This window comes from Passer domesticus, chromosome 7 (genome assembly GCF_036417665.1).
Source record: "Passer domesticus isolate bPasDom1 chromosome 7, bPasDom1.hap1, whole genome shotgun sequence".
NCBI classification, from domain to species: domain Eukaryota; kingdom Metazoa; phylum Chordata; class Aves; order Passeriformes; family Passeridae; genus Passer; species Passer domesticus.
In genome coordinates, this window is record NC_087480.1 from 52,337,622 (window position 1) to 52,351,411 (window position 13,790).

Sequence of the window (13,790 nt, forward strand, 5' to 3'; positions counted from 1 at the left end):
TTTTGCTACGTCTGCCCTACAGGCTTTATGAATTTGCACTTGATGTCTTGAAATCAAGACTGGATATCTTGGTCCACTCAAACATTGTGAGGGTAAAGGACTGGAAGGAGAAATTGCTGATGGAGGAACACTGCTCCCTGCTATGCAGAATATCCAGAAAGATTTCAGCAGGATTTCTCTCAGCCTCTCAAGCCATGCTTCTGAGAAGCCTCTTCTTTCTGAGAAGAAATAGCAGAATGTGGTGGCTAGAAGCTCAACTAGATAAAATCAGTCTGAACACACATAATTTTCTAGAAATCTGTCCTTATGATTGTCAGATGACATTCTTGCAGAAGGGAGCACTGACTGCTGATATCTTTTTTCTGTAATGCAGACTTAATCCAGTATCTGGGAAAATTCTGTGTGCTGGGAGTACAAAGGACAAGGCTGCATTTATGCTGCCTGCCCACCTTCCTGTTCTGTGACTCTGGGACCCCCTGTCCTCACTCTCTGTGACCCGTTTGTTGACTATGAGGAGCAGGGTAGCAAGCCAGTAATACACCTGACAGCTTGTCATGGAAGAAAGTTATTTGCTTTATCCAGTTGTCTGCAAAGGTCACGGCAAATTTTTCTCTTCTTGGGGCATAATTAGCCAGATCTGTTTCTATATCCAGAGGGAGAACGCTTTGTGGAGTCTCTGAGGTGAGCAACCTCCAGCACAACAGAACTCCCCTGAAGAGCTTTTTGGAAAGCATTGCAACACCCCAGGATGCTGTAAGTTCACCAGTGTGGGATATGAAGATTCACAGAGCAGGGGGAAAACACTGATTTGATTTTGTAAATAAAATCACATGCTTTCTGCCAGTGGCTGAAAAGAGACTCCCCTTTCACAGCTCCAGGAATTTTGCTATCTGCATTTTTTATTTAAAGTGGTGGGGGGAGAAAGTCTGAACAGTAAATATTTATCCAAGATGTGTGGTTGTTAATATGATCCAGTCTTCAGTCATTTTGAATGGTGTCATGATGACAGATGTTAATTCAGAAAGGAATAGATTGGACGATTTATGCCTGAAACACATGTGTTCCTTGGCAGGCTCCATGGATTACTTGCATAGTTAGAGCCGTCTGAGCAATTTGTAACATTTTCTCTGCCTCGAAGCACCGAGGGCTCCAGGACAGGGGGTTGACCTTTATCTTCAGTCTGCTACAATAAACAGAGGTAGCTAAACTCCCCGTGTGCTTTTATCTTCCTAAATTTGTCTCTCCCCCTGTGCTCCAGTTGTGTGTGGTGCTTCTGGCTCTACCCAAGAGGAATGGCAGTTCTTTCTGCAGGAGAGAAGGATGCTCCTGTGTGCAAATCCCTGACCTCCTTCCCCTCCTGACTGAGCAGCACCCCTGCTCAACACTCCCAGCGATTTAACACAAACACTTGTCCTGACAGCAGGAGTGAAAATAGACCAAGCCATATGAAGGCCGTTAGCAAGAGGGATTCAGGAAAGACCTGGCTTCTTTTTTGTAGTATTTCTATTCTTGCAGTTGTGATTTTATGCCATGTGTCTCATGGTGTTTCTTCTCTTCTTAATTAAGACAGGTTTGTAAAACCGTTCATGTCTTAATTTTTGTTTATTTAGTCAGAGGCATAAAATTGGAGGAAAATGGCCAAGTTGTTGGGTGCACAAGGGCTTGGTAGGTCTACTTGGAAGTTTCTCTCATCTTGACCATCTCTTATATTGTGACCATTTTTGATTATGTGAACTTTGCCCACAACTGACAAGGACAGAAAATACAGAGCCTGGCCCAAGAAATCAGCACTTCTGCTTTTTGGAAAAAAACTCTTTAAATATAAATGTTCTGTTTGGATTACAGTTTATTTAAATTCAAATCTTTTAAGAATATTAAATAATCTTACTTAAAAACTCTTCTGTAAAACACTAATTATTAATGCGAGTCTAGAAAACAAAGTAGGGCAGGAGCTTCCTGGCATCTTCCCAGTTTCTTGTTATTTTGACCTTTCTGCCTTCTCCTCTTAGAGGACACTGAATAATTTGTATATATTCTATACGAACACTCCGTGAATATACAAATTATTTGGCTTCTCATTTCAGCAAAGATGCCAAAATAGGAGAAGACAGATTTTCTGTGTACTTGTGCTGTAAAAACAATGTAAAAATTTCCCTGGAGTCTCACTTTGAGATAGCTTCAGAAAGCAATGAGGGCTTTTAGGCCATAATTCTTCCTGTGGTGATCCTTTAGCTTTTTTTGTTGTAATGTGCCAAGAATTTAGTCTAAATATGTGTTGTTTAATGAGTTGCTGTTTGTATTCAAACTCGTGAACCAGTTCAGCTCCCCAAAAAAGACCTTGCTGATGGATGTCCTGGGATGCCCTTGTGCTTTGTCACCCAAGCCTGCAAAGACAGCTTTTAAATTTTTTTTTCAATTTTTTTCTTCTGAGCAGGCATATGGTTGTAAGTGGAGCAGGTAGCTGAGCTTGTAGTTGGGATCATAGTTGGGATCACCTCATATTTTCTGTTATAAGTGGTGGGGAAAATGCTTCATTTTTACACTGGCATCTTTGATGTTTTCCATGGCACAGCCAGAAAGTTCAGCTGAAATTACTCAGCTGTCTCAAGATGAGGCTACTGAAAATATACAATTGTATCCCTGTTAAAGGAAAAAAAAAAAAAAAAAAGGAAAAAAAAACCCCAAAAACATCTCCCACCCTATTTTGCGGAGGTTGTCCAGTCCTTCAGCCTGGTGTGGCTCCTGCTGTTCTGTGAAATCCCAGGGCTTGGTCTGATGTTCCATGGGGGCTGTTAGAGGCTGTCAGTCCTACTTTGGGTCCCCTGTCCTGCCTGTCAGTTAGTTGGGATGCAATTTCTCCATGGATGTAAGAACCAAGTAGGATTTTCTCATCAGTCACTTCTCCACAAAGAGTTTGGGGCAAGGGCAGCAGACCAGGGAGCAGGTAACATCTCCTGGACTCTCAGGAACCCCTTTTCCTCCTCCCTGCCATCTAGGCAATGGGAAGGAGCAGTAGCCTGGTCTGGGACATGGCAAGAGCAGGAGTGGTGGGGACATCAGAGAAAGGAAGGGTTTATAACTGGCAGGAAATTCCTAAAACACTGGCACTTCAAGATTTTTAAAGTGTTGTATGATTATAGAAATCAAGCTGCCAAAAGTTAAAAAAAGCAAAAAATAACATTGCATTTTCAATGTTAATTCAGTTCTCCTGTGCAGATGTTATCCTTAATTACTTAATTATATCCTGGCTTGCTTAGAACACAGCTGCTATGTAGTGGAGAGGGAAGATTGAGATTTGGACTAATTTCTGTAATGTAAGACATTCAGCCTTGTATGAGTAGTTGTAGGAGCTGCAGAGCACGTGGATAGCAGAGAGGAAATGTGAGGAGGAGGATTGGTCTCCTGGTTACAGACACTGAGGATTCCTCTTGAGGAGATGTTAAACACATGAAGTATTGCAGAGATGCTCTAAATGTGAAAGTGTGGTTTGTAAAACCTTTAGATACATAGTAATACAAGAAGAATCTTGTGGAATGATTGAAAAGTCAGTGTTCTTGACAGCAATCCTGAGCTGAAATTGCAAGACAGTCCTACTTCAGCAATTACTAACACGTGGAACTGACCCTTTCAGCCCTGGTATCCTTTTAATAGATTTTGTGTCAGTATGACATTTAATAAACTATGTCATAAAAATAGTAACGAAGTAAAGGAGCTGGTCCCTTATGGGAATAAAACACCCTGTATATAATGATGATATATGGCCTGTTCTTCTTTAGGATTTTTCTGAAACTCTACTACTTTAGATATTTTTTAATTGAAGGATAGTTATTCACAGACAAAAAAAAAAAAAAAAAAAAAAAAAAAAACAAAAACACGAAAGCAAACATAAGTTATCTAAATCCTTTCCTTTCACTAAAAACTTCCATCTTTCCTAAGACATCTCAGAACAGGAATATTTCTTCAAATTTTGGCTCAAAATCCAGGTTACATTTTGAACAAGAGTCTGTAGGACAGTCTATCCATCACCCTGTTTGTACATAGAAGACACATCTACTGACACACCGTATGTGAGCCATCGTTTATGCTTCAACTTCTGAAACAGCATTCATCAGAAAAACCTTCAGTTTTTCTGCAGCTCCTCTGACATGTTCCAAGCTCCATTTTCTTCACAGGACAATCTCTTTTTTGACAGCATTTTGTTGTCTTACAACTATGAACCACATTTTGCTCTCAGTTACACGGATAAAACCATAAGAATACTTTTTTTTTTTAAGAGGAATTCCTTTTCATTTACAACATGTCATAAAAATAGCTCTGTTCTCCTGACTCCTTAGAGCTGGTCTTGGCCTTGTGCTGTTTAATCCTGTGAATCAGAAGACAGCAGCTGGTGTTAGACCAGCCGCACAGGAGGCCCACGTGTCTGCATTTGGGTTAGCTGTGGCACTCAGTTATGTAGGTCAAAAGAAGCTGGAAATTCAGTAGGCCTATTTGAATTTGCTTATCTGCTTATTCACAATATATGTTTGCAGGTAAACAGGGCAGAAACTTCCTGAGATCCATGGGAATGAGCACATTGCTGCGTTACAGCAAACTGGTGTGTGACACGCCAGTGCCACCCTCGTGGCCCAGGTGGATTTTGTCACCACTGGAGCTGCTGCTCTGAGCCGGTATCTGTGCACGGGACAGCTTCCAGTTTCATGTGTAGCCAGGGTGCTGTGTAAGCTACATGTCTGGCACAATGTTTAAAGTTTGCAGCTGCTGCTTGGAATAAGTTTCCTTTCTCTTGTGGTTTTTGACTTAGTTATCAAGCCTAAAGAAACTTATCTCTAGCCAGTGTAGTGAACTATTAGCTCAGCTCTATCAACAAAGAAAATATTGTTGCTTTAAAAAGAAAAAAGCTCTGGTAGTGCAAGGATTTGAGGTGCTTTTGTCTCCATCGTGCTTTGCTGCCCTTTCTTTGCTAGGTACAAAATATATTTGGGTTTCACACTGAGAAACATTAGTAAAAACTAAATGTCTGGGCTTTATAACCTGTCAGGAGTTCTTTTAGATGCTGTGAGGCAGTTAGCAGATGGAGCATACTGACAGGGGAATGGCCTGGTAAATTACAGCCAGTTGATTTTAGATTTGTTCTGGGGGAGGATGCCTTGGGAGAAGAAACAAAACTGGTAAAAAATTACAAGTATCGTGTTGTTGGGTAGTCCAAGAGCTGCATCTCGTTTGACAGCAGAACAAAGAGAAGATGAGGAAAGGCTTGAGCAATGCTCCTGCTTTAGGCAGAGTGAGAGCTTTTCAGTGGGGCAGATAAGAGTGGAACTAGTCTCTAGAGCATTTCTAGGCTCTAGAAACTGAAGATAGGTTCATTCAGAATGAATGCTGGCCGCCAGAGCCATGTGCAGAGGATGGTGAGGGGTTCTCCATAGCTTTGAGAAAGTTGGGTAAATATGCTTGAAGTGTGGGCTAGTGGGTCTGGCAATTGACCATTAACCCAGACTGCAGGCTCTCAGCACCTCTGTTCTTGTTGCTAAAAATTCCTTGTTGCTTTGATAATCAGTGCAAATGATGCAACTTCATTTATATTACCACTTGCAGAAGAGCATTTTCTAGGCCTCTGTGTCTACTTGACCGCTGAGAAATGCAGCACTGGCTGATAAGATGGTTATTTTCTAGTGGAAACACACCTTTCACATCTAATCCAGTCATGCCTGAGCAGAAACCTTTCAAAAGCCTCTGCAGATGGATTGCAGTGGTTTTGCTGTACCTTGTTTTTGTGACAGTGAGAGCTTGTGGATGACTGGCAGAGAATAAACCACATTCCAGCCTCGGTGGGGGCAGAGATTCCAGTTAACAATGTGCTCTCAGGCACCGTGAGGTCTTGTGACTGATGCATCATCTCTTGACTGTTTTTTTTTTTTTTCCTCATGTCCTTCTTCCTCTCAATTTCTGGTGTTAGCAAAGTTCAAAAGAGCAGTGATCTCAATTTACCACAGGCTCCTTCTCTAGTCTCTTCATTTGGTTGCTCTGCAGCAAAGTATTACATACATTACATTACAGACTTCTTGTTGCATGTAGGTGATCTTTGCAATCTTCCTGTCCCCTTCCCATCAGAGCTAGAATCATCAATGAGCTATTGTACTCATAAATCCAGTAATGTCAAAGAGGCAGCATCTGTATCATCTGGATGCAATGGCATTACCTCTCTTTTTGCTCAGTATATTAGAAATGTTGTTATTGTGGGAGACTCAGCCTGCTTCTAGTGGTTTGTATTTTCCACTGAGGTGCTTCTTGGCTAAGGCTCTGAGTTTCCATATCTTATTTTAGAGAATGTTGTGATTTGCCTTGGTAAATCTGAAAACAGGAGATGGAAAACTGAATGGAGACAAAAAAAGCTTACAACTGGCTGTGCCCATTAGCCTTCAGTATTCTACAAGTGGACAGAATGAGGGATTGCAGCTGGATTGTCTTGTCCCTGGAGCTATTTGGTGAGCCCTGCCACTTTTTATCCCTTCCTGCTAATCTGCTCTCTTTGGTCTGTTATGTCTGTACCAGTTTATTCCTGGAGTGATGTCTATAGAGGTAGTGTCTCTTTCTGCCTATCTTGCTGGGTGAGAACTGTACAAGAGACTGGCTTGAAAGCCCTGGCCTATCTAAATTCTTTTGTACTTTTAAAATACTTTCCTCTAAAGCCTTTAATGATGTCCTTTGCAATTAAACAATTTTGCAAGCACTCCAAGATTGCTTAAAAATGCCATGGCCCTCATAGGCTTGTTCTTCAGTCATGTTCTCCTGTCTGCCTGTTTGTGATGCTTGTTTGTTTATGCTTGTATTGTGTAAGCTCCTTTTGGCAGCCTTTGGCACCCTGAGTGCTGATCTGTGCCTGGGACTCCAGGTGCACAGTAATACCAGCAAGTAATAACAGTAGAAGCTTAACACAAGGATACACAATTTCCAGCCTGTTCCTTCTGGTTTCCACCTCAGTACCAGGAGGTGATGAGGCACTGCAGGAACATTGCCTAAGCAGTTTTCAGAGTAATTTTGTGACTGTTTATCATTGTGCTCATTAGGACAGCAGTTACTTCATTGTGACAAGCCCACCCTTAAGCACTGCAGCAGACAGCAGAGGATGCCCCCAACCTCCAACTGCGAGTCTGAGCTCCCGAATCTGGCAGGAAAAGCGTGATGCCTGCTGCTCCTCGGGTCCCCTCCCAGCCAAAAAAAAAAAAAAAAAAGGGACAGAGTTCCCCGAAGGGAAGTAATTGCTTTGGAAAGCTCTCTGAACATCTGGGTCCGATCAGGCTGAGCATCCACCGGGGCGCGGCACCGGCGGTAGCGCGGGGCTCGGCGGGGGCTGCGCGGCCCGGAGGAGCCCGGGGCTGGCCGGGCTCCGCAGCTGCGGAACAAAACCCCGGGGCTCGCGGAGCCAAACCACCAGGCTGGGATTGCAGTGACTATAAGCCAGGAAAACAGTTTTTGGTTCTTTAGCGCTGCACGGGGTTTTGCCGGCTCTAGAGGTGGAAGTGAGAGCTGCCTGCTGAGACTCCGTGCTCCTCCCTGTAATTGTTTTGGAAACTACAGCGGGAAAACCACAATGGAAGGCTCCCCCAGGTGTCCCTCAAAACGAATCTCAGGGGAACTGCTCGGTGAAGTTCCAGGGAAGGACACAGAGCAAATAGGAATGACACAGAAGGGAGAAGCCAGAGCAATTTCAGAGCAGTGTGATAGCTGAAGGAAATGCGTAGGAAATAGTAATGAAAAACAACAAGAGAAAGAGCTAAATAGAAGGGAGTAAAGCAGACTGGTTGTATTTCCAGCTAGGGATGGGCACCCCCATTTATTTTGCACTGGCATTGAAGTAGCTGAGAGGAGCCCAGGTGTGGTCCTCGTGGTCCACACAGCACTGGGAAGATGGACAGCAGTGGTAGGTCTGGTTATTTCAGCTCCAGCAGCAGCAGCAAGGAAAAAACTCTCAAATGTTTATAACTTTTCTTCTTTTTATTTTCTATTTAATGTTTTATGTGTAATGTAAAAGCCATGGAAAACCTACTTAAATCCCAGGACTTATGTAGACTCTCCTATGGAGTGTATGTCCAAACAAAAGACATCTTTTGTCCACTTTAAATAGCTTGCAGATCTTTGGCTTGAATTGTTCACAAAATTTGGGCAATACCATATTTAGAGGTGTATGTGAAATCTTAATTGAACTTATAAATTTATTTTAGTTTCAAGGTCACACACTATTTTTCCAGGGTGTGCCTGCTTAAGCCTATGATAAGATGGTTTCACTGAATGAGTAGCTGTTCACAATTTTTGTTTATCATCTTCATTTCTGTAAGACCTGGAGCATGCTTAATGCAAGTGGAGTCTGCGACCTTTCTTTTTTTCCCCCCTCCTTTCCTGGAACTAGAAAGCCTCTACTTTACGTGTGCCCTTAGGAAATTCCAAAGGTTTAATATTTATCCAATTTTTAATGAATTTTCACAAGGAGGCAAAACCCAGCTGGCATACCAAATCCCTCAAATCCCTTGGTCAATGTTGTTATACTTTATTAATATTTGTAAAAGGTTGGGTTTTTTTTTTGTTTTGTTTTGTTTTGTTTTGTTTTTTTAATTCTGGGATCACTTAGTGGCTGAAAATCTCTTATTATCATGGAAAGTGTTAGATGACTTTGACACCAGACATTCTTTCTAATTCTACTATGACGAAAGAATCTGAGTCATACTTAAGAATTTTTTCCATTTAGGGTCCCAAGGGCACCTGGCCATTGATGAAATGTGAACTTAAACCCATGGGATGCTTGCCCTGGTTGTCAAAAGTGTATTATGTTTGGGCAGTTTTGAGGGGGCACAGGTAGCAATGGGATTTGGCTTTCCTGGGGTGTTGGTTTGGATGACAGCGTGCACCCTCCTCAGGTTTGCTCTGTTAATGCCTTTTGTAGCATGAGCCATCTGCCAAAGTTTCAATTTCAGGGTATGAAATTGAGCAGCTAAAGATATCCATGGGATTGTTCCATAAAAAACGCTCAGTAAGGTGTTCAGCAACATGTGGTGTGAGAGTTCACAGGAGCTGAGCACAGGACAGGGAGCGTGTGAAATGCAGCAGGCATTGGCTGAGGCGGAATTCCAGTCCGTAATTACAGGGGTAATCACTACTGGGCAGAGGAAGCTCCTGAGGATTTTGCAGTGGAAAATCAACATTTTCATCAGTACTTTGAGAGCAGCTATAAAGTCACTGCTAAGCTGCAAGCAACTCAAAATTGGTGTGTATAATGAATTCCAGAATGTGTCCTTTTTATGTTGTATAGTGTCTGTTTCTTGTCATGGAGATCTCAGGGAAGATGGCTCAATGCTTCAAGGAGGTGTTCAGTCAGATTATCCTGCCCAAGAAGCTGGTCAGCAAATTAAAATTCTTTCCGCCCTCCCTGTGCCTTGCTCTGAATTAACCCAAACAGAAGTGAAATGTTGGAACACAATTGCTCCCTTAGTCCTGTGAACACAGAGCCTCTGGTTATTTTGGGGCACTCTGTGCTGTGCCTGCTGACACCTGGAAAGGTGTCAGTGATGGGCAGCAATGATGCAAAGCCATCAGTGAGCAAGGATGGGAAGCCATGTGGCAGAGTGGCACCAGCCCCTCCCAGGGAAGGCTGTCTAGGAGTGCAGCACACATCAAGGCCACTGTTCTTCCATGTTTGCAGAGTGAAAACTAGAATTTAAATTCTAGTAAAAATAATAGACATACTTTGTTGTGTCTTCCCTTGTACTGTGAACATTCATGACTGTGCACAAGACAAGATGATACCTCTATAAGCTTACAGCTTAATTCACATAAAACCTAACAGGGGAGGACAAATCTAGGATAAAGTGGGAAGCATGTAGCTCACACTGCAAGTAGGGCTGTACAGTCATTTTTAGCTCTGAATATTCTTAAAAGCATTTGCTATCCAATGGTGTATCTCCTTGGAGGCAGGTGGGAATGATCACAGGATGTGTTGGAATGCTTAATCCATGGATCAAACCAGCTAAAGTGCCAATTAGATGAAAAGATGGCACCAGGAAAGAGAAAGGGGGTAATTCATGCTGAAGACCTGTCCTGTGAGTCTCCCTCACAGTTACTGTCCATATTGGCTCAACTGCATCAGTCCATGCTGCCACTTCTCCAAGAGACACAGGTCCCCTACAGTGTCATACTACTGCCCTGTGGCAATGAGCAGAGACAATGGGAACTGCTGCACTAGTGCATTATAATATATTTTTTAAATAAAATAATAGAAATCTGCTATATTTTGTATATATTTCTGTTTGTTGTTTTATCTTTCTTTTTCCTTTTTGTTTCTGTTCCCAGAGTGCCTCTGATGGCTTTTGGAAGTCAGTGGCGACCCGTGTCCCAAGGGAGCCTCATGAGATACGTATCCTGAATCCCTACTTCATCCAGGAGGCAGCTTTCAGCTTCATTGGACTGCCTTTCAACAACGGCCTGATGGGCAGAGGGGTAGGTATAAAGCAAAGGGAGCAAAACCTCAGAGAAGGATGTGAGACCAAGCAGCACAGGAGGCTTACACTGTTCTTATTTTTCCTTTGGGCCTCCACTGCTGGACATTGAAGGGGAGGGATTTTGGCTCTGTTACAGTGACAGCTCTCAGACTCCTTCAGACCCAGGCAAGAACTTTCCTGATCCAAGGGTTTTGGGGGAATCATCAACAATTTAGCAGTGCCTTGAAAGCCACTGTGAAACTGCATCCCAGGCCGATAGTAGAAGAGGGTAAAGGTTTGCTTTATGAGGCCTTTGGTAAGAAATTCTGGTCTTATCCCAACAAGTTTTATATGTAAAAGCTCACAAAAGAAAACAATGCAAACCACAGTTTTAGCTCATATTTATTAACAAAATTCCTTAATGTTCATTCTCCTACCTCTCACCCCCAGTGCAGCTTTTTGGAGTCTTAGTGTTGGAGTAGGTGGTGACTTGGGTTTTCTGGATTATCTCACATTGCAACACTGTCCTCAGAACCTATTTATATTTGCTCTACGTAATATATCAACCATTAGAGTAAGTATTACTTGGGTGGGTAAACTGCTCATGCACACATGTGATATAGTTGTTGATAGAGACCACACGTGACATTTTTGGACACGTTAGCACAGCTGACAAACCCAGAGAGGAGCACTTTTGCTGGACAAGGTCTGCTTGGTCTGCCCCTGGCATTGTGCTTCCATTGCTATCGGTGCAGGAGATTTGCTATGTCACAGCAGGGATTTGGGCTAGACAGAATAGTGCCTCATTTCCCGCGCTCTAATTGTATCATGAAGACTTGTAGAATATTAGAGACTTTGTTTTGTGCAAGTCAGATGGGTGGATGCCTCAAGATAAGATGTTTCCTTCTTGAAATGCAAAATGCAAGATGTGCAGACAGATTCAGCCACGTGGAATGGGCCTTTTGAAAAATGCACTGCTGTGTACAGAAGCTGTCATGGGATTCTGGGAACTCTGGATTTTTGTTCTGTGCACTGAAGGTATCTTATTGCAAATATTCTGGTCAGCTAGGAATTACCTTACTTCATCTCTCTGCATTCTCCAGAACTTACCCTTAGAACAATATGGTCTTGATGTGTCTTCCAGAAAATCAGGAGTGCTGTCCCAATAATGGACAAAAATCATCATACTTTAATTTTCTCCAATTTGTTTTTATTTTTAAACACGTTATTTTAATACACAAGTTATTACTTAAACTGAAAGGAGAAGAGAGAATCCGGAAATGAGAATGCTGTGAACTGAAGTTTATGAGGTTTTGATAGGTTGTTTAACACACATCAGATTGGGAAATGAAGGCATCTTAATTGAAACCTGATGTTTCACTTCACGAAAGTCTATTTGAGCATTTAAAAATACTTTATGGTTCTTTAAGGCAAGCAGTGTTTGCCTCTGACCCCTAGTAGACTGTGTGAATTGTAGTTTATTCCTCCAGATGGGACAACAGGAGCTCTGCAGGTGCCTGTGTGGGGCTGAGATGTCAGTATAGCCTGGGCAGTCTGTGCAAGGACACTGATACAGGGGTTCTGCCAGAGTTTAAAAACAGAGAGAGAGAGTTTCTGGCCTGTGGCTACAATTTTACTGCAAACATCAGCTATGGACTGCTGTCATAGAACTGCTAGAGCTTCACACTTTAGTGAATTCTGCTGCACCACTGCAAAGTTTGGAGCTTTGTAAATGCAAAGGCTCCAAAAGGAGCTATTGCTGTCAGGGTAAAGAGAGAAGAGTCTGAGTAAGGCCCTGGTGATACAAATTTGCTACATGTTTTGCTCAGATTTTAAATGGGAGGAGTGGAAATCAAAGCCTGTAGACCGAGGATTCAGCTCTCACTGAGGATTTGTGGGTGATCAAGGCAGACAAGTGGGGCAGGAGGATTGTTCCACATCTGTGTGACCCAGCAGCTGCACAGCTGGTTGGGTTTGGGTTGTGCTTTGTCAATGAGAGATAACCTGGAAAACTTTACTCAAGAGAGAAGCACATGAACATGGAAAAGGAAATGCTAAGGACTAGTAGGCAAAAGCACAGCAGGCAATGTACCCAGAGTTTCTCCTGGGAGATGGGGCTGGAGGCAGGTGAGTGCCCCGTGCTACAGAGTGCTGTGCTGTGCTGGACAGGCTGCACACTGGAGGATCAAGGCTGGGGATGCCTTCCTAATCAAGGCCAACACAAAATCCTCATAAAGAGCAGTAATATTCCACTCTCCTTTGGTTCTGATACCTAAATAAACTTCAGTGCTTGTCTTGCACACCACATATGGTAACAATGTGCTGCCAATTAACTTTGTAATTTGGGGGCTTTTCCAGCAAGGTTGAGCAGAGCTAGTAAAATAGTTTGGGGCTGATCTCAAAGTGTTTTTCCCAGGATTCAATAAAGAGTGAATGTAGTAACATCCTCTGCTTTGATAATATAATTTGGGCCAGATGATCCTGGAGTATAGTGATGGGGTACAATTCAGATGTGCATTTTGATTGCACTCATGGCAGTGGTAGCCAAAAGCCTCAGCAAGGAGCAAAACTCACACCCACAATGAATAGTGACTTCTCTCTGGGACTGGTAAAGCTTTTTAGAAGTTTTCTTCAGTCCTACTGAAGTATTAAGAGTAGGAGAGCTGTTCCATACTGTATGTGGACTTCTCTTTCTTGGGATAAGCTGATCATAAAGAGCAAACTTTGGGCTCCTAGCAATATCTGAGGGAAAATAATTGTTAATGCCTGAAGATGGTTTAGCACCCAAAAAAAAAAAAAATCTAGTAAAGATCCTCTCTCTGATTAGAGAATTCTGTTAATGTGTGGATGCAGGGTTGGCTTTCTCACTAGCCAAATGTGATTTTTGTTCAGGTGGAAATTCTGTTTATACAGATCTTTGGGGCTTGAAACCAGACATCACTGGTATTGCAGCTGGTGGTTCAAGCTTGCAGTAGCACCCCTTAAATTGCAGGCAGTTTACTGGGGGTCAAGCAAGAGCATCAGCTCAGAGGTGTCACTGCTGGGTGCACAGACACCCCTGGGGATGGCAATCACTGCTGTGGTGCCTGTGGCTGTGTAGTGAATTGTCCTGTCCAGTCAGGAGCCCTCAGAGCCATGGGAGCAGTGTCCTTCTGGCTCCTCTGGGAGCCCTGAGCCTGGTGTGAGGCAGAAAGGGGAACACTTCAGGTGACATAAATTATTGGAAGTCTGAGGACTCCAGTGCAGTCTGCAATGCTTGTTTCTCTCTCTCTGTGCTGGTGCTGTGCATCCATGGATCTGTTTATGATTTAACCCAACTCTGGA

At 42.9% G+C, this 13,790-nt stretch overlaps 1 protein-coding gene across 12 annotated transcripts in view; it reads left to right on the forward strand.

The window, feature by feature from the left end:
• ST3GAL3 (ST3 beta-galactoside alpha-2,3-sialyltransferase 3) overlaps positions 1 to 13,790 on the forward strand; it is a 188,563-nt gene that overhangs the window by 152,445 nt on the left and 22,328 nt on the right. For all 12 annotated transcript variants that reach the window (XM_064428649.1, XM_064428647.1, XM_064428648.1 and 9 more), the window contains one exon: positions 10,339 to 10,485. In XM_064428649.1, coding sequence (XP_064284719.1) covers positions 10,339 to 10,485 — 147 coding nt within the window. The remainder of the gene's footprint in view (positions 1 to 10,338; positions 10,486 to 13,790) is intronic.